This window comes from Periplaneta americana, chromosome 2 (genome assembly GCF_040183065.1).
Source record: "Periplaneta americana isolate PAMFEO1 chromosome 2, P.americana_PAMFEO1_priV1, whole genome shotgun sequence".
In the NCBI taxonomy this organism is placed as follows: domain Eukaryota; kingdom Metazoa; phylum Arthropoda; class Insecta; order Blattodea; family Blattidae; genus Periplaneta; species Periplaneta americana.
Window position 1 is genome coordinate 161,615,489 of NC_091118.1, and position 22,403 is coordinate 161,637,891.

Consider the following 22,403-nt stretch of genomic DNA (forward strand, 5'->3'; position numbering starts at 1 on the left):
TGTGTACTAGACAGGGCAACACCCAAGTTGTCAGTTTTGTACAAATATATTTGAAATTGAAAGTAGGTACTCCAAGCTACATTATTTTTAACATAAAAAATTGGCCACCAGCAACTTTGAACAATAATGATAATATGACTTTACAAGAACTGATATTCTTCAAAAGCATGTGTTACTGAACTTGTAAAGTGTACATGTGGCAACACAGACCACGTGGATGGGTGCAGTGTTCTCGCTTTCCTCAGATTATTTCCCATTCCCATTTCCGCGGTTCCGATTACATGTTAGTAGCTATATAGTCTCTTCCAACACGTGTGATGCTGTAGTGTGCTCGAAAAATGCTGCGAGGGGAATTTCCTTGTAATTGTTAATTTGTGCAATTATTCAACAATGAATGGAAGTGAAAACATTATATATTTTTGAAAATTTAGGAAACTCAGTTTACAAGAACAGACTATTGCTATATAGAAGGGAAGGCCAGCCCCAACACTACCTGGTCTTACATGTATGCATGTTTCATTCAAGAACGTGTCATTTCGTGCTGTTACCTTCTTTCCTCCTCTTAAGAAATTCGCAGGAGCCGCCACTGGTAGCATTTACAAATGACATTATTTGTGAGATAACCTGTGTACGTCGAAATTTCAATTTTAGTAAAGGTGTTAGTTTGAACAATATTATTCCCATGTCAAAAATTATTAGGAAAGCTGAAGATAAAATAAAACGGCCAAGAAGTTCAGCAAAATGAAAAGGACGAAATGATCTTTATGTTATATAAAATTTCCCCCTCCCACCATGCAGAGCCATGGTATCACAGAAACCACCATCACTTGATCAGTGTTCGATTCTATTAAAATTCCACTTTAAAAGCATTCAGTAATGATAATATGTTGTTGTCATGCACCGACAGTCCTAAGTGTTGTCATGTTCTTCTACAAGAGATGAGTTAGATGTTGTTTCTGTAATTAATACATTTTTTTCAGCATAACTGGTTAAAAGCTCCACAACCCTGGTACGATTTTTAGAAAGTGCTGCTTCAAGAGGAGTATCTCCATTTTTATCTTCAATTGTGTAATTTGCTCCTCGGCTAATCAGAAACTTCACAATATCATAAGTTCCATTTCTTGCAGCGTAGTGCAATGATGTCTCGTGATCGTCATTAGTAACTGCATCTAATTCTGCTCCTTTATCAACTAGCAGTTGTACAACATTCAGGTAATTGTATAAAACTGCCTTATGCAAGGGAGTCCACATATGAAGATATGTCATGCGCGCATTAACATCAGAACCTCTTTTTATCAATTTTTTACATAGTTCTAGGTGACCTTTAGAAGATGCAGCATGCAAAATTGTGGATCCTAATTTATTTCTTATCATTACAGAAATACCTTGGTCTAAAAACCATTCTGTTAATGTAATGTGGCCTTTTCCAGCTGAATGGTGAATAGGAGGATCTCCTATTCTATTGTTAGTTTCTATTGAAAGATTTGCGCCGTATTTAGCCATAATTTTGACGATGTCAGTTTTTCCATTATATGAGGCATAGTGCAGCGGTGTCCAACCTTTTTTATCAAAGGCATGGATGTCTGAAGCATTGAGCAGGAACTGAACGAAGTCTTTATCTGCTGATTTGACTGCAGCAAACAAATTGAAGCATTCTTTAGTACTATTGTCAGTACACCGACCTTTCAGTAACTTCACAATTGCCTGAAAGCATAAAATTGTACAACCTTATGAGATTTTAGACTTTCACGAATGTTACTTTCAGAAGAAAGGTTTAGAATTCTCTACCATGTTTTGGGACTTCATATCTTCAACCTTTGGAACTATTTACACGTATTATTTCCCAAGAGCTAAGCTAAAATGTCGCCTGCTCCATTATATGGAAACTAATCTCAATATAGACAAATCCTCACTCATGTCAGTAATCCTAAATAAAACCAAGGTATTAACCAGGGATGTATGCAAGAGGGGGGGGGGGGTTTACCGGGTTTGAATCTCCTCCCATTTGAACTTAAAAAAATACATATTTAGATTTGAATATTTCTTTATTCATAATCGCTTTCCCTTCTATAATTTTTCACTGTCAGAATAACAAAATCTCCTTCAATATAATCCCTGTGCTTGGTACTGCAGCACGTTCCAATTATAACATGCTATGTTTATTGTAGAGAGACCTACTGCCTAGTACCGACCTTGTAACAAAATGAAGCTGACACAGTATAAAATTTAACTTGCATTGTCGATTTTAAACTCATTTTAAGAGCAGTATTTACTCGTTTGTTAGTTTGAGTTCTGACTTTATTGTGAAATGTTCATTTAACGCTTTGTGCATTTGATAGTTCATATTTTTAATAATAATAATAATAATAATAATAATAATAATAATAATACACAGTATTTAAAATACCGATAACGTAAATTGTAAACAATTTTAATGACACCTCCTTGACAAAATTTTGCATACGCCACTTGTACTAACATAAGCAATGAAAACATGTTGGCAGTGTAGAAGATATATAGTCCACGATTTAAAAAGGAACAAATTGAGAGTACTGGTACAAGTAATACAATATTAATGGAAATGTTTGGACAACAAAACATGGTGGTTGGGCCATGTAAAGCATATGCCAGAAGCCAGGTTACCTAGGCAAGCATTGTATAGTCACCCGGGAGGAGTTTGGACTGAGAGATAAGTCTAGACTCACGTTGGCTTCAAGATGTGGATGATAATTTGAGAACAGTTGGAGTTAGGAGTTGGAGGCATTGTGCTCTGAGTATAACGGAATGTCGTAATATTTACTTAATAATAATCATTATAAAGTGTTACCTTAATTATGAAATACAGAGTATTATTGTACTTTACTGAACACCAATTCAAAAGTCATACTATATATAAATACATTCAAATAAGAAAATAAACTTTAGTTTTCTGCATTACCCACAAAAGGCTCCTTTTCCTTATGCAATCTCAAACTATCTATAAGCTGTAGGCCTACAGTTTATTTAGGTTACCAGCAATGTAATTAATTTTACACAAATTCATATTAAAATTTCTTTCATACCATGGCATGATTGTGACTATAATAGTATTTAATTCATTAATATGTCACATCAACGGACGTATATACGTCACCCAAACATCGTAAGATGAAGATTACATTTGTAAAGTTTCTTTCCAGCCATAAGCAGTGCTGACTAAGATCAGACGCTATGGACAGTACTCTATAACAGAGTCGCCAGTATGAAAGGATAATTCCGAGCCTTTGGCGTGAGACGAACTCGATAGCTCAGTGGTAGAGCGCCTGACTGGAGACCAGGAAGTCGCAGGTTCGATTCCCGCTCGAGGTTGTGAAATTTTTCTTTCATACCATGGCATGATTGTGACTATAATAGTATTTAATTTATTAAAATTATTTCTTGTACTGGTATTATAATTGCTTGTAGTAGTTCGTTATTTATTAAACTTTATATTTAAAAGAGACAAACTTTAAAAATTATAAAATGTTTATAATGAGATACTAAATATGATATACAACTTGCTTGAAAGTAAAATGGCCAAAAAATTGTTACAAAATTATGGTCTACCATGGTATAAACAATCAATCGCACATTCAGAACAGATCTTAATAATCAGTGACAAGGAGCTAATTTCTTCAGAAAATACTCATCTCGCATAGGCCTATTTCACTTCTGAATTGTTTCTTACGAAAAACGAATATATGAGTAAATTGTGAAAATATATTCACCACTTCGTCTTCAAAAAAGTAAAATCTTATAAAGAAATAATGAATTTTTATTTTTCTCTATCTACATAACACCTAGGATTTTATTAACTTCACAAAATGACTCCTGTACTTATTTTTAAGCTCTAAAATTCTTGTCTGGAGAAGATGGAAATATAATTCTTTTAAATTCTGACAGAATCACGAAGTTTCTCTTGTGCTTTATTTCTGTATTAACTCAACATATGTTATTTTAAAAAGTAATTCCTACAGATGTAAACTGTAAATGTTTGTGTCTGAAAAAGTTTTCAATTGAATACATAATAATTATATACCGGTATCGGTAAATATTTTTAATTTCTTCAAAACAAAAATGCTTTTGAAGATACACTGCTTATACTATTTAACTCATAGCATAGATGAATGCAACCAATGAACTAATGATGAACCTTCGTTAGTAGTTTAAGTAACTTCACTGTAGATATCATGACTCTCAATGTATATGAAATATTAGATTTTATGTGAAAAAAAACTATCGGTTGTCTTTCAACCACTTACACTTACCTTAGTATTTTGCAAATCTCTCTCACATGATAAATTATCGTTCTTTGTTCTTTCTGGAAAGATATGAAACCGAAGAGTTACAAAACGTTACAGAAGAATATACATACCTAATTAAAGATTAGGATTGAATTAAAACTAATTTCTGAATATACTTAAATTACAAATCTAAACTATAACTTGTTTCTTACGCCTTTGAACTCTTTCTATTTCCAGTAATTAATTTATATATCATACACAGGCCTACATTGTATGTTGCTTTAAACATCATAAAACAGTATTCCTTTACATCTTTTTCTACTGACATTGTTATTAATCCAGTAAATAAAGGTAAATAATACAATAAAATTATAACTAAAACTGTTTCTATGTAAGTGTATCTTCATTTTATTACGTAGATGAGCTTATTATTATCAAATATACGTAGCCTACACTATTTAGACTTTATATATTATATAAAATTGGTGTAAAGTCATACATAGAATAGGGTTCCACTGTGACAGTGTCACACATCTAATTGTTCTGTTGGAATGGTGAAAGTATTACCATAACGAATATAAAGAAGAAGTGTGCGCACTCCTATCTGTTCAGCATTGTCGACGGTGACCAAGAGAATTAGTGGCGCTGCGATCGGTATTGCTCAGTTGGACGCGAATATCCATAAAAGAAGCAGTAGAGTTTTCGTTCATTTCGTTTGCTTTTTTAGTGTAATTAAGTGCGTTAAATATTTAAGTGCCAATACACTAATCTGAAATTATTCGTACACGAGTGACGAGTAGCTCTCACGATTTATTTATTAAAGGACGAGATTATTATGTTTTTATCGTGTTATATTTGAAGCAATGCCTTCGTGTTTTGTTCCGGGTTGTAGGGCGTGCGTGTTTCATTTGCTTATGCAAATAGAACAGACAATAAAAGAAAAATTGAGCGATGGAATGTGGGGCGACATATTTCACGAGTGCATAGCCAGTATTACCTCAATTGTAATTCAGCCACCGGGAACAGGATGCTGCTTGGATCATGCCATGGATATCATACCGAAACTAATTTTTCACTATATGAAATGTCGGTTCTTCTTCCGGACGAAACAAATCCGACGAGAACTCCAAGCTCCGAGAGCCGCCAAATCATCTCGTAAATTCTCCAAAGTGTCGGACAAGTAACTGTTGGTGAGTACATAGTGCATGCCTACAAGCAGCCCTAAGTTAAGTTTTACATATTAAACTATTATTTGTTTTACAGTGTGATGTATATGAATGTGTTTTTCTTTAAAATAGTCTTAATGTTGTAAGTACAATGCCAGTTACGTACGTATATGGAGCGAATGGTAAACAGTGCAACTTACGTTAAATGTATTTACGTACTTACACACGGAACAGACTAGTAATTTCACATATAATGAAAAGCAGTGTATTCAACACAGAACCAGAATTAATTCACAAGTTTTTAATTGTACAGTGTAAACATAATGTCACAGTTTTCAGTTAATAATAATAATAATAATAATAATAATAATAATAATAATAATAATAATAATAATAATATGTATTTATTTATATTTAATATGCTGTACAACAGCCAGTGGCCAATTACAGTTCAGTTCATAATAATAATAATAATAATAATAATAATAATAATAATAATAATAATCATCATCATCATCATCATCATAATCATAAACAAATCTTATTCCCCAAGAGGATGAAGAAATTTAGAATGACCTAAAAAACGCTGGCATGAGACTAACAGATCCACTCGGGTCTTTTTTCATTTATATTTTATTTTAGTAGGTTATTTTACGACGCCTTATCAACATCTTCGGTTATTTAGCGTCTGAATGAGGTGAAGGTGATAATGCCGGTGAAATGAGTCCAGGGTCCAGCACCAAACGTTTCCCAGCATTTGCTCATATTGGGTTGAAGAAAAACCCCGGAAAAACCTCAACCAGATAACTTTCCCCGACTCGAAATCGAAGGCAGGCCACCTGATTTTGCGGCCAGACACGCTAACCATTACTCCACAGGTGTGAACCACTCGGGTCTAATACATGATGATGATGATGATGATGATGATGATGATGATGATGATAATAGTCATTAACTTCATCATCCTTAGACCTGATAGACTCCTTCCATGTTTCGGAGATGTCCTCAGAGATCTTTTACTTTTTAATAAGGTTAATTTAGAAGTTGAAGAGGTGGATATGCTCTATGAACGTGGAGGACATGTTAACATGAGTCTGCATTTATCAATAGGACATTATTTTATTGATTCTAGTTTCAATTCTTGCAGAATACATTTATTAATTATTTTTTTATCTTCATATAGTATGAAAAAATTCATTTCATTGGCCATGGTACTTCTTTGTAATAGTTGTATGTATTCCAAGCTTTGTCGCCATGTTAAAGTATTGATCTTTTCAAAGTGTATTTTTGGGATTCATTATTGTAATATATGAAATTCAGTTGCTTATATTACTTTTCATTACCAGTACCTACCGGTATGTTGTAAATGCAACTACCTGTATTATTTAAGATTATTGGTACTGGTATGTAACATCAGAAACAAGACTACTTGTCATGACTTTGATATTTTAAATAATATATTAAGCATTTATACATAATTATAAGTTTTCTTCCTTACCTACAGCAAATTTCACTAAGGTTAGTGTGATGACAACATTTGTCAAGAACACTCCCACAATAACAGCCAACAAGTGACTTCGTTTACTAAACCACAGGACTGAGGGAATATTGTTTGACTGATTAGTCTTGTGGTCCTCTTCTGTGATATTCTCACCTGCAAATGAAAATACTGTCGCTAATATTGCTTGAATAATCTTCAGAAGAGAGTGTATACCTTCATGAAAGGTGAAAAGAAGAAAATGAAGATAATATATTCGTAATTGATTAACTAGCGGACTTACTCGTGTTAATTATGTAAGTCTGTGCGGCTTACAACTGTTTCGGTGCTTCATCACACCATCCTCAGAGCCTACTAGATCTCGGCGTCATCTCGAATCCTCTGCCTGTTATGTGGGTGCGTTTGATTGTTGAAAGGTGTTGAAGAGTGGAGTCAAATAGTGTGTGTGTACTGAAATTTATCTGTGTGTTGAGAATTTGATTGGGGTGTGTTTTAGTGTGTTTGTATATTTCGTATTGTTCTAGTGTGCACAAAATATACAAACACACTAAAACACACCCCAATCAAATTCTCAACACACAGATCAATTTCAGTACACACACACTATTTGACTCCACTCTTCAACACCTTTCAACAATCAAACACACCCACATAACAGGCAGAGAAGTTCGAGATGACGCCGAGATCTAGTAGGCTCTGAGGATGGTGCGTGAAGCATTGAAACGGCTGTAAGCCGCACAGACTTACATAATTAACACGAGTAAGTCCGCTAGTTAATCAATTACTTATATTCAAGTGTTAAAAGTAGTGTACGCAAGATTCAAAATGGATTATAATATATTCATTGAAATCTGCATAAATACAGTAGTATAAAGAAAAATAATAAAACAATACACGTTACATTGTACTGTATTATGTTTTATGTATCTGAAATATACCTTTATCATTGATGATGTTGAACTGTTTAATTGGTAGAGTGGCTGCCTCCTGCTTCAGATCTTCTGAGGCAGGTAAATCTTCTCTAGGATTCAGAAAATTTTGGTTTATAACTACTGGACAATGGTAATGCAGCCGTGGTCCAACATGTATGTCAGAACAGGAATCCAGTTCCATAGCAGGAGTTGCTTGTAGTGCTGACGGATCATTGCCAACTTCATTCTCCGAGTCTTCATCGGTCTGATCAACCACAATACCATCATCGATGGACGTATTCTCACAATAATCTAGAGGAAGAAAAAAATAGGCTATTACAAGTAAATATTCATGTTTTTGAATGTCTGAGAAAGTATGTAAAAAAATAGCAATACCATCATTATAACGCGTTTTATACGATCTACTTTAAGTGAAAAAATAACTCTTCTTTTTTTAATAACTCTCTAACCTGATATTAATTCTGACAATGGCAACTGAATATTTCTTATATGTATTCGATTTAATATGACAAACTCTATACATCTATTACAATAAATGTTAAGCACTGTGACGAAGTAATTCTTAGATGTCACTTGAATTATTATGTAAAGAAATGTCAAACAGATCTAAAGGAATAGTTTCTAAAATAATATTGTATCGGTAGGCTATATGTGAATAAATGTAAATTTATGCAAATCTAGTCTTTCAGGTGAAGCTCCCTGCAAAGCAGATTTGAATAATTTCAAGGGAAAAATTGTTCCGGGGCCGGGTATCGATCCTGGGACCTCTGGTTGAACGTACCAGCGCTCTCCCAACTGAGCTACCCGGGAACTCCACCCGACACCGTCTCAACTTTTCCCTTTATATCCACACAACTCGCGTGACTAGATTTGCATAATATATACGTTACTGTGTTCGTTAACAGAAAACCACAATTCCAAGTCACACAGAGTTTGTGTGCACTCAATGTGGGTCTCCGGCGTTTCGTCAACTCACGTCGATACCCGGCCCCGGAACAATTTTTCCCTTGAAATTATTCAAATGTAAATTTCTCTTATACAGAATTTTAGACTTCAAGGACATTTTAGATAATTAAAACTAGAGATCTTTACTAGGGAAATGTTATCAAATAATAATTACATTTGTTTTTCGGGTTGAATTCCCTTAAGTTCGAAGATTTTAGTTTTATTTGGGGATATGTTAGCTTATAGGCCTATTCTATGGTACTATATTGGAATTTATAAGTTGCTCTTTGTTACTGTTCTCAAAGTCAGATAAATTACTGCTAGATCGGCTGTAAAGAACTATGTAGATGTACATTTCCAATAAAATTAGTTTTTAGAAGTAGTGTTTATCACAATTTCATCAGTATATAAATAGAGTATTCGCCACCGTGTAATTTGATTCTAGTTTTCACTGATTCAAAATTCGGACGGCCCAAAATACTAATAATTTTATGTGTAGTCTTACATTTACGAGTATTATAATTTTACGTGAAATGTCTTTGTAAGTATTGTACATTATTTTATTTTTCTCTTTAATTGGTTATATAGTATATCGATATTTTATTTTTATCTTTAATTGATTATACTATATAAATATTTTATTTTTATCTTTAATTGGTTATGTAGTACAACGATATTTCACTTTTATGTTTAATTGGTTATTCAGTATAACGATATTTTATTTTCATCTTTAATTGGTTATACAGTATAATGATATTACATTTTTATCTTTAATTCGTTATGCAGTACAACGATATTTCATTTTTATCTTTAATTGGTTATGCAGTATAACGATATTTCATTTTTATCTTTAATTGGTTATACAGTATAACGGTATTTTATTTTTATCTTTAATTGGTTATGCAGTACGATATTTTATTTTTATCTTTAATTGGTTTTACAGTATAACGATATTTTATTTTTATCTTTAATTGATTATGCAGTATAACGATATTTTATTTTTATCTTTAGTTGGTTATATAGTATAACGACATTTTATGTATATCTTTAGTTGGTTATGCAACATAACGATATTTTTTTATCTTTAATTGGTTATGCAGTATAACGATATTTTACTTTTATCTTTAATTGGTTATGCAGTATAACGATATTATATTTTTTATGTTTAATTGGTTATGCTATTTTATTTTTATCTTTAATTGGTTACACAGTATAACGGTATTTTATTTTTATCTTTAATTGGTTATGCAGTATAACGACATTTTATTTTTATCTCTTATTAGTTATAGAGTATAATTATATTTTATTTTTCTCTTTAATTAGTTGTACAGTATGAAGATATTTTATTTTTATTTTTAATCGGTTATATACTATAACGATATTTTATTTTTATTTTTAATAGTTATACAGTATAACGATATTTTCTTTCTATCTTTAAATGATTATACAGTATAACGTCTGATTTAGGGCCTGTCTGATGTTACATCTATTATCAGACAGTACATCTCACTTGACGATATGTGTCAGAGGAAGAACAATTGTTTGTATGCATCTGAAGTCTGACTAGTGTAATATGTAGCTAGTCGGCGATGTATACAATGGAGGGTGAAAGGAACTGGCCACCCTAACCCATTATCTCCTGGCCCAGTTGCTTCATAAGTGGTGTCTTCTTGGTGTCACTTGAGAGGTTCAAACTTGTCTATGGACAGTTGACTAAACAAGAACAGTATAACGATATTGTATTTTTATCTTTAATTGGTTATACAGTATAGCGATATTTTACTTTTGTCTTTAATTGGTTATACAGTATAACGATATTTTATTTTTTCTTTAATTGGTTATACAGTATAACGATATTTTATTTTTATCTTTAATTGGTTATACAGTATAACGATATTTTATTTTTATCTTTAATTGGTTTTAAAGTATAGCGATATTTTATTTTTATCTTTAATTTATTATACAGTATAACGATATTTTATTCTTATTTTTAATTGGTTACACAGTATAACGATATTTCATTTTTCTCTTTAATTGGTTATACAGTATGACGCTGTATCAGTTTCTACGTTATGTAGCGTCAGTAGAATTGGTGATAGTGAGATGATATTTGGCGAGATGAAGCCGAGGATTCGCCATAGATTACCCGAATTTCGCCTTATGGTTTGGAACAAAATCGAAAAAAAAAAAAAAAACAGGTAAGCAGTCCGTGAGCAGACATTATTTTATTACTGTCCCAGAATTAAATATATACAGTAACGAAACTTTAGATGTGGTATTCTCAAGAGAGTGATTATCATCATCATCATCATCATCATCATCATCATCATCACGTACCCTAGTTGCAAGACTCACGAGAAGCTAGCTTTAAAATTGAAAATAATTTAGTTTGCAAGTTATCTCTTTTAGAGCTTGAGTCATTGGCAACTGCGATGATTCTAAAATAGTGACAGTTTCAGAAATACTGGAAAGTTATGCCTAATCATATTACGCACGAGAAAATCCTATGAGATTGACCGGGTTGCCTGGAGCTTGATAGGCCTACTGCATGAATGCTGTGAATTGCCTGTACATACCTGATGCATGGCGCAGCAGCAAGCAAACGTAATGGTACCCCCTTCAAAATGTTGCGGGCTAGATCAGGGGCTAAACCTTCGGACTCGAGTAATAGCCGCCTACTGATAGCTTAGTCTCAGTATTTCCCACAATTTTCCGCGATTAACAGTATCGAAAGCTTTATTACAGTCAATAAAGGCAATGTAAGTTGGGATATTGTATTCAAGAGACCGCACTTTTTTGATAATAAATAACGATATGCGCGAAATTTTCCAAAATTACTTTCTTTGTTACGTTCACCCTTTTATATAAATAAATATATATTTAAGCAAAAAAAAAAACAGGCGAAATTTGAAATGTGTCAATAACTACGAAATATACCTCTCTACCGCAAAAACTACGAAATATGCAAAAAAAAAAAAAAAAGTTATTCAATATTGCTGAAAACATGTTTGTGACTTTTGTTTCAGTTAATTTGTTAATCGCTTGGTAACTACAGTATTCATCTGTTTTCTGTATGGATGTTGTGCACACTCTCTTTTAGGCTATTAAGGCTTATGTCTATGGCTTTCGAAAAAAAGATCGATTTCTGCAGTATATGCACCGAAGGCTACATTTTGATGTGAAGAGTTTGCAGGCAAAGTGGTTCCATACATCTAATGTGGACAGAACAGTGACAGGGACTTCTCTGAGTAGGCCTATGCGAAAATATTCCCTGTCGCACAAATTTCGTACGGATAATGTGGAAACCATGCTTAGTTCCTATTTTGTTGATCCTGGTATGTGACATACAGTATGTAAGAAAAAAAGTGCAAAATATTTTATATTAAACATAACATAATACATTGACAACTTATTTCACGAAACACCCACCGAAATAATGGCAGATTTAACACCGAAACTACCTATTTTATTTCACCAAAAGTACTGCCCCCATGTATTCACTATTTTTTTTAATCGTCTGGCTTATGGAGAATACACAATCAATGCAGGTCTATTCCTTCTAAAGCCACGTTGTTCTTCCAACAATACATTTTCTGCTGTGATAGCAGCTACGGTTTGTAATCCGAAATCTTCATAGCGATTATAGTCGGACAATGAGGTACAAGCGACAACTGATGCGTGATTATTACACAATACAATAGCGACATTTTCAAACTAATTTTTTAATGGCTGACCGTTTGTTCGTGTAACCTATAAATGTCGCAATCAAATAATAGGCTTATGATAGCTTCATAACCGCTGTTTTTTAATTTCCTGCTATTCGCTAATCGCACGATAAAGTCAGCAGAAATTAAATTTGTCACTCGGTTTTCCGGCATCAAAAGACAAATGAAGACGGCCTTACCACATACATCCTTTGCCAAGTTGTTGTCATGTCGTAAACACTTCCGCGTCTATCAGTAATGATCATAAAATCTCTGACTTCCTGCTGTCTGACTCCGGGTAGAAGAAGGAGAAACGCTGCTAGCTGCAACGCCGCGCTCTGGCCCTGTACCTTCCACGTGATTCACTAAAAATGTCAGAAGTAGATTCTTTTCTTACTTCTGTAACAAGTATATTCAAAATTCCATTCATTCCGGTCAAAGTGTCTGATTTTGGCCGTTTATTTTTTTTTTAGGCAGCCCAAATATCAGTCCGGGCACGTGGGAGGTATGGAATGGTTTCGCAGGCGTTCACTGACGTCGTCACCTGAATTTTAGTTTTAGTGTGATAATTTTATGTTAAACATGTGCAGTCAATTTGTTATGTTAATTTATTTTCTTTGGGCTTTTCAACGTTTCTTATAGTCGCACTTTTCATTGGCTAGTGTTTTATCGAGTCATTTGCTTTTCTCATGGTATTTCTTAATACGTAAGTTATCTCCAACCCCTCAAATTAATTTGTTGTGTTTCATTCGCAATAAATAACGGATATATAAGGAAGTGCCGTAAAGAACAGGCAGCGTAGAGAATTAACACAATTTATTCATTAATTTTAAGATATTTTGAGTATATTACTTCTAGCAACACTTGAGTAGACCACGCTGGAATCAGATTATAACATACCAAGTGAACTACGACATACGAAATCAACGACAACCCGCATGAAGGTGAACTACGTCGACATACTGGGTGTTCAGTTCAAAGTGTGTCATGGCTCGCTGTATGCCGTTATGTGGCTAGTCGATGAGCCTAGAGAATTCAATCTTCCTACACTTCCGCAGAGGTGTATTACTTATATGCCAGAGAAGTTGCCTAGCAAGAACGGCGTTCATTCAGAAGAGTACTTACCTATACGTACGGTAACACCGGTAGTGGCAGGAATGTGAACTGTTTCGAAACATGTACTGAGGTGAGTTTTTTCTTACTGTCGGGATATGTGGAGAGGGTTAAGACGATTACTTACGTATTTGTTGACATTAATTTCGACGGTCAACATGAACACAGAGCATTTGATTAGTGTTGTGGAATGTTGCCGTACGCAACAGATGATAACAAATACCCTGCGTACGACTTGGCCGCGCAAAACACAGTTCGAAAGAGGTTATGGTAGCACACAGACCGTACAGACCGCCATCTGTTGCTACGACGTTCAAGTTATACCGTACACGTTCTCAAGTTCAGATTGGACGCCTTGATTAATAGGCAACTTCTCTGACACAAAAGCTGAAACTCGCTTCAAATCGCTGACTCGTCAATAGTGACGTCATGACACACTTTGAAATGAACACCCAGTATACTGCTTGCTGTAATATCTTATATTCAACTAATCTATCGCTATCATTCACTTTTGCTGTTATGAGTTTCAGAGATCCGAACCGTGAACGATTATCGAAGGCAGGATTCAAGCTTTTATAGCTACTGCTGTGGAACATTCTGGTTCATAAGATATTTCGACTACATATTTCCGTTTTAAAATAGGCCTATAGCACAGTCTAGTATATACAGTCACGAAGCTCAATACTTACTAAATTTGCAAACATAGACAGTTGAAATATGCATCCATAGATAGTTGCTAACCACCAGGATCGCTACTATCGCCTCAGCACAGACCCTTTCTCCAGCAGGCGATAAAATGTATTGTACTTTCGATATCGTATTCTTTTGAAACAATTAACACCTTCCTTCCACTATTGAAGCTAAGTTTTATTTAGTGTAATGTGTCCATAAGTTCCGTTTACTTCTTGTTCCATAATATGTTGCAGAAATAATTACAAAGCTGTGTTATTTTAATGTGAAGAGAATTTTACGTGTTAACATAATCTGTTCCAGTGGCGGCTCGTGCCGGATAAATTAGGTGAAGGCCAATAGAATTCTAGGTAATTTCCTGGAATCGTTATATAGCCGTGACGTCGCGAATGCCTTTGTAACCTATACGATGGCCATATTGAATTAATGTAATATATTCACCATTTTCTTAAGTTTTATGAAAAGCACAGCATATAAAATAAACAAATTTTCAACATTTTCGGAAGCTACGTCCCCTTAATCCCGAAGAATTCACTGTCCCAACAAAACTTCCACACAATACATTCCACAACATAATAAAACAACCACAAGTCCACATGACATAAAAAAGATAAAATCTAACACATTTTATACAACACATCAAATTAAAAGAGTACACAAGAAATAGGACCCATAACAAAATTCAAAATCACAATCATAATCGTAAACTGCATTCATATTTTAAATCAACTTCGGAACATGCAACTTCCAATATAAGCTTACCTATCCAGTAAAATCAGTAGCTACGATTAAATCAAAGCAGTATTCTGTTGAACAGAAAACTTACACTTGAACGGAAAAGAAAGGGGCACTAGTAATTTCATCTCTTACACGTTCATTGATGCATTCAGAAATACAATCAATATTTCATTTTGAATCGTTTTAGATTTCCCAGAAAGAACAGGCCTAATTTTTTCATAGTGATTTCTAATTTTCATAGGGCCAATGAAATGAGAGCCAATAATTCTTTGAAATTCCCCCTGTTCTGTGACGAAATACTCTCATCACGACCGTGAAAAGCCAACTCCTGCTTGCTTAGAAACAATACCGTATCGATTGCGGTGTGCATTACCAGTCTATTTAAACGTACGTTTTCATTAAATTGACTTACGTATAACCTATAACTTTCCTTTAGTGCATCCGCAATGGTGTTCATGTTCTTCTGCAGTGCCTTTAATTGCAAAATACATTTAATGTGTTCAGCTGAATCTGCATGGCTGTGAAGACCGCGATTGGCATTTTTGAAATCGCAAAATCCAGTTGAATTCCAAGCGAGTTTCTTGTTCCCCAAAAGAAGACAAGGCCAACAATATAACTTCTCGTTATAGTGACTCCCACATAACCAGTTGCAATCGGCATACCACGAATCTTGAAACTGAATATTGTATGACCGAACGCCACTTTTCACTTTTTTCATAGTTACCGGTATATTAATGTGACGTGTTGTTCTGCGATATTTTAAAATATCTTGCTTATCTTCTGCACACCAACAAGAGAACGGTGTCTCCAAAAGATTACACACTAAATCGTTTAACGGATTCATGTTTTCATCGCATTAATACACGTAGTAACACCTTCACACTTCGCTGCACTTGTCACAACAAAGAATACGTAAAGCGAAATCGTTGGTCAGCGCGGGTCTAATGTACAACGTAGTTTCAAATGTTATGCCAACTTTCTTCATTACAGGGTACTCAAATTATTTCAAAATCCATATAAATATAATATTCAAGAGGTGCTAACGTTAAAAAATACCAAAATATATACGTTATATACTAAATTTAAACAATATTTAACTTCTTTACAGAATATTTTATGTTTTCTTATTTAGTTGCAAAATATTACAGTTTGCCACCCTGATCCAATGTTTGGACGAGAGAGAGATTCTGTCTTTCAAGAATAGAGAAAGGAGATGAATGCCTGCTCCACAGACCTTCATAATAGCCTCGTAAAAGGGACCGGTAATTCATAGTAAGCAACTCGTTGTCATGGCAACCGGGTGTGTTTACTGAAGGCGAAAAGGAAAGTCTCATTAGGACCTTCAGCTGGTCTGCTAGCCACGTGGCCTGACTGGTGAGGGGTTTGTGTGAAGTACTGCAGTGAACGTTAACTGAGCGGATTAAGCCGAACAACATATTAAAAAATAGAGAAAAATATGTTTTAGTGAAGAATTCATTTTATTTTAATTTATTGATAAAATATATTTTATTAAAGCACGACAAAAGGGGAAAAGGTGGCCTTCATGTACTTCACTTGAATAACCGCCACTGGTCTGTTCGCATCAACATTTTAAGTTTAGATGGAAGCTATTTTGAGGTTCAATAAAAACGAATTTATATTGTGATTTTAATTTAGCACATCTACCTTCCTTAATTGTAGACAGAAAATTTACCATATCACTCCTATGAAATTAGTGTAGCCTACGTACGATTGTGTTACTTCGTCTCTTAGGTAGTAGATAAAAACAATAATTCAGTACTCAATTGTACTATTAAAATACAGACAAATAAAATGTGATGGGTGTCATACATGGCATTATTTTTAATTATACTGTATAATTGCGAATATAGGAATAAAAGTTAAATATAGTAAACATAACCTATAATTTCCATATGACATAACATACATATGTAGTGACAGGGCATTGGAGACCATAAAATTAGACAGAAAGGGGCAAATGGTACAGTAAACATAACCTATAATTTCAACATATCTAAATATTCGTACGGGAGCGACGCTGATATAACCTCTGCGAGCGTCGTTAAATAAAACATTTTTTTATTCGTACGGTGCAACTGAAAATTATTGAATCGTGCATAAATGAATGCACAAGACTTTTACAATATTTAATCGAAATAGAGGCAGGTATGGTATTACACATACGAACAACGTAATTTTCACACCAAAAATAATATTACACCTTAACTCGCAAGGAATTATTTCTCAAGTGTCTCCTAATCATTGTTTTAAATTTTATTAATGCAATTACACTACATTTAGAGAAATATATGTTACTCTTTATGCAGTCCTATTAATTTATATGATTGAAACGCCGCCCTTCGTGATCGGGTTAAGCGAGTCACATGGTCTGCCTTACGGCCTTTATTACATCACGATGGCAGTGACACAGTCTATTGTTCCTAGTACTCACAGCGCTCCAAGCGGCTAACAACTGTAGCCAGAAATGCAAAAAATCGTCCCAAACTTCGTGACTGTATATAGTAGACTGTGCCTATAGTATTAACTAGAACTTTATAGAATCAGCTGCTATCGAAGTTCGATATTAAAGAGTACAAAAAGAAGAACCGAGGTTCGAGCCCTCACAGACAGTCGAAATATTCATGAAACTCATTACTCTAGCTGAGAGCCATTAACTATCTTGAGAGATCCACGAATTAGAAATTGTTTCTTTACTCAAACGCGTTGTATGAATCAATATATTAATCAGCCAACCCGTTTCTATCTATTTATTATTTTAGTTGTTTTTAATCGTTATTAAAAGTAAAATAAAGCGCTTCGAGTTAGAAAATTTCAAGGAAGAAAACTGTGTACCGCCAGTCGTGTTGTGCGTGATGCTTAAAACAATTTATGAAGGGTTTGAGTCAGACACCCTGTACAAACAAGAATGAATTGCATTCAAATATCGCGTGTCCACGTCATAACTTCCGTCTTTGATGCAAATAAACTCTCAAGAACTATTCAAAGCAAGTAAAATTCTCTTCAACAGCTTGCAGAGGGAATGGTACCAAAAGTGTGTCTAGGTTTTGGATCACACTAATTCCACGACGTAACTATTTCAGCTCACAAGCAAACGTTCTGATGGGGGCAGATAAAAAAGTGAAATTGTTTGTCTCCACGATGTTAATAATGTCAGAAGAAGTGCTTATACAAATTTTGGCCACTCGACCGCAATTACGAGGCCGTCCAGAAAGTGATTTTCCCTGGGGCCGTTTATAGAAAAAAGCACAATTTCATGGAAATATTTATTGAAACAGATACAGCAATTGTTACGCCATTTGTCAACATATTCCCGACTGGAATTGAAACATTCATACCATGGGATCAATTTTTGTGTCGAAGTCAGCCGCCTCAGATCGGGACCAGCGTTTGACTGTGTCTGCACTTCTCTCTGTCGATTCCATGATAAGAGAAATGTTTCAATTCCGATGAAAATTATGTTGAAAAGTAGCTCAACAATTGCTGTGTCTGTTACAATAAATGTGTCCAATGAAATTGCGTTTTTTTTTCTGTTAGCGGCCCCTGGTGAATTAATTTTTTTACGGCCCTCGTAATTGCGGCCGAGTGGCCAAAATTTGTGTAAGCACTTCTTTTGACATTATTAACATGGTGGAAGAAAAAAAATTAACTTTTTTATCTGCCCCCATCAGAACGTTTGCTTGTCAGTGCAAGTTGTAAGAGGGTAAAGGTAATAATATAGACTACGCTGGCGGACTGTGAAGTACCGCAAAATAAATTTCTCAGAAATTATTCCTGCAATTTTCTTACGAAATATACGCACTTCCCGTTTTCATATCTCTACGTTCTCTCGGCTATAGGCTAATCCGCGGACGCTGGAGAAACGAGAGTTCCGCTGTGTGGTGCATCACTGCAACTACGGGATTTTTTAATAGATAAGAACATCCTGAGAAACTTCATGAAAGATCACCGACAAGACCTCATTTTGTAGCTCTTTACTTAGAAATTATACCAAGTATGAATAAGTGTTCCGCATCTTAGCGTCGTGATCTGAGACCGTGAAGCAAAGGTCTGGCAATCTATGGCGAGTTTTCGGTTTCATCTCGCCAAATACCATCTCGTTATCACCAATCTCATCGACGCTAACTAACCCATTCGTTGATACAGCGTCGTTAAATTTTGTTATTGTCAAAATAAGTTTGTAATCCAAAGAAAGTCGAGATATGATTTTATTATCAGTTAAAGCGACAATAAATAATTTATTAAAATAATGTAGGCTAAACCAGTAAATAAATTTGAAGTCGGCCTAGATAGCATAGTCGGTATAGCGCTGGCCTTCTGTGCTCGAGGTTGCGGGTTCGATCCCGGTCTAGATCGATGGCATTTAAGTAGGCTCATGTCAGTAGATTTACTGGCATGTAAAAGAACTCCTGCGGGACAAAATTCCGGCACACCGGCGACGCTGATATAACCTCTGCAGTTGCGAGTGTCGTTAAATAAACCATAATTTAATTTAATAAAGTTGAAGTTCAAAAAATAAACACATTTCACGAAAATAGAAATATATTACGAAAACTATATGTACATGCAGTAGGGCTACAAGAAACCTCTACGAAGAGTAATATTTTCCACTCTACTAATAATGAAGATCGACTATATGCTATGCAATTATGGAATGTACCGATTCAGCTATTTCAGGCTCATGACTTACAGTATGTCGACATCTGCTCACCTATTTGAAATATTAAGTTATTATGTAAAATAAGACCTAAAAATTAAACATAAATACTGGATAAATAGAGCAACAGGAAATAATGTTTTACACTTGTTTATTGTAGAGTTAAAATTAAAAAAAAAAAGTATTAAAATATTTATGGTAGTAAATTGTGAAAAGGAGCAGATAAATAAGATTTAAAGTCTTAATGGCTATTACCATTGGTTTAAATATGCACTAAAACCAGACGTAAGTGAAAGTTTGAACCAATAAATTATTGAGATTTGCGATAAATTAATTAGTTTAGGAAATTGCATATTTATTAGGTATAACTACTTTTGTATATTGATATTTTTGTTAAATTATTAAGTTTTGTACTTCTGTGAACTAATATCAATAAATCTATCACTATCACTATCACTATATGCTATGCAATTAGGAGAATATTCAAATTAAATAGATTGCCGGATAAAATTCATTTTTAGCCTAATGTAGTTCAATCTACGATTTAAATTCGAGTTTCATTACGCTGCCACTAATAATAATGATGACAATGATCCACTGATAATAATAATGACAATGATAACAACAGTAAAGCAAAAATATCATACGGGGAAATAATGTTGTTGCAAATTTAATTCTGATTGCCAACCTACGCTTTTCTTTACATATTTTACAATTCTGTGAAAAAAAAAAATAAAATGCAGCTTTTCTCGTATATTTTATAAGTAGAAATGTTGATAATGCTATTTTACGTCCTAAAGTACTGATCTGATAGACAGTCAAAGTTCAAATTTAAATCATTTTAATATTTTTTTGCACTTGTAGCATTAAAAAAAAATATCATAGTTACTGCACACTGGGAGGCCTCAAAACATAAACACAAAATATATTAGTAAAATAATTATTAAAAATGACTTCAATATGATCATGAATAATTTATATGAAAAAATGATAACTTTAAAATAATTCTAAATATGTATCGTAAATAAAACATGAGAGGAGGGGGAAAAACAAAGAAAATTAGTGCTTTTAACAGCTAAACTGCATTTCAATTCAAAGTAATCAATTAATAAATGCTACAACAAGTGAACAGTAAGTAATGTCACTAATTTCAGAGGGTTATTCTTTGAGTTATTTCAAACAGAAAAGTTTAATAAAAATTTTGCTCGTTTTTGCTTCCTTTTGAGATAAAAATTCTTTTATATAAAACATTTCACACCATGTTTTTGAAAAAAAAAAAAAAGCATTGATTTAATTCACAATATACTCAATCAATTAAAGGGAGCAATGTAGGCCTATTATGATAAAAGTATTGAAAAAATGTAGTTTTGTCATTTAAATGTGCAGAAATATTATCCGAACAAATAAAACTTTTTCTTCTGCAATGGAATTTTTGAAAGTTACATTTGTTCGAATCAAATTTCTGCACATTTAAACGAAAAAAATTAAATTCTTTCAATCACGTATTATCATAATACACTGCTCACTTAAACTGACAGCATATTGGAAATTCAATCAGAGGCTTTCTCAAAACATAGTATGAAATGTTTCATATAAAACTATTTTTATCTCGAGAAAGAAACAAAATCGAACAAAATTGTATCAAACTTTTTTGTTTCAAATATCTCAAAGATTAATCTCCTAAAATTAACGACATTACTTACGGTTCACTCTCTATATATGAAGAAGTGCTTTGAATTCTGTATCTCTACTTTCGTATGGTCCTAATTTCAACGCACACTCCATACGGGTTCTTTTCCTCAATAAGCGTTTGAAGTTGGACAAAATATAAGCTTGTTGACATGGTAAAAAATATTAATAATTACTATGACAAGATAACATGATCATTAAAATCACTAAGGCATGATGCATGGAGATGAACTTATACAGTACCTCGAGATTCTGTCATTGTCCATTGTTCTTCTGCCGCACTCCGTAGTAGAAGTTAGTTCGCTGGCGTGCACGACTTCCATGTACGAAGTAGCTGTCGGGCATCTCCGCAATTACCTCGGCCCACCACAAAACATCCTTCACAACCTGCCACAACGCGGGAACAGGTTTCCCCAGTTACAAGACAGGCAAAGAGAGAGACAGAGAGAGAAAAGGAAAGTGGAAAATAACCGTTCAATTCCATAACCAAAATAGTAGTGTACTATCATAGCTTATAATGTCTTAAACTATTAAAATCACAATAGGTATCTCGTATGTAGAAATATAAACTCAGAATAAATATATATACTGTATTAAAACCTTCGATAAAACAATAAATAACCAATACACTGGTAAGGCTTGACTTACCATATTAATAAAACCAGTTTCGAATTCAGGTTTTTTCTTTAAGGGGGGGGGCTTGACTATAGACTACTATAAAAATTTGGATGCTATGTGAACAGCACATACTTTTTAAGTATACATTGTATTAAGTTAGGCCAACTAATAAAACTATTATTTAAAGAACTTAGTGTCAAATGAAATGCGCGCAACCTCAGACAGATATCTTTCTCTTTGTAAATTTAGAATCACTCCATAATTTTAACATAGCTATAGGAGTAATACTAAAAACCATATTAGTGTCACTATTCATTGATTCTCCCGCACACTTTGCATTATTTGACTATTCACATATTCATTCGCGTTGCTG

The 22,403-nt window shown here is 33.9% G+C and overlaps 1 protein-coding gene across 1 annotated transcript; it reads right to left on the minus strand.

The window, feature by feature from the left end:
- Positions 1-256: 256 nt before the first annotated feature.
- LOC138694729 (putative ankyrin repeat protein RF_0381) lies at positions 257-22,118 on the minus strand. The gene is made up of 6 exons (XM_069818723.1): positions 22,061-22,118; positions 21,656-21,799; positions 7,865-8,149; positions 6,927-7,082; positions 4,287-4,339; positions 257-1,704 (listed from the first exon to the last, which is right to left on the minus strand). The coding sequence occupies exons 2-6, from the start codon at positions 21,669-21,671 to the stop codon at positions 910-912; spliced, it is 1,305 nt and encodes a 434-aa protein (XP_069674824.1). The 5' UTR covers positions 21,672-21,799; positions 22,061-22,118; the 3' UTR covers positions 257-909.
- Positions 22,119-22,403: the final 285 nt, after the last annotated feature.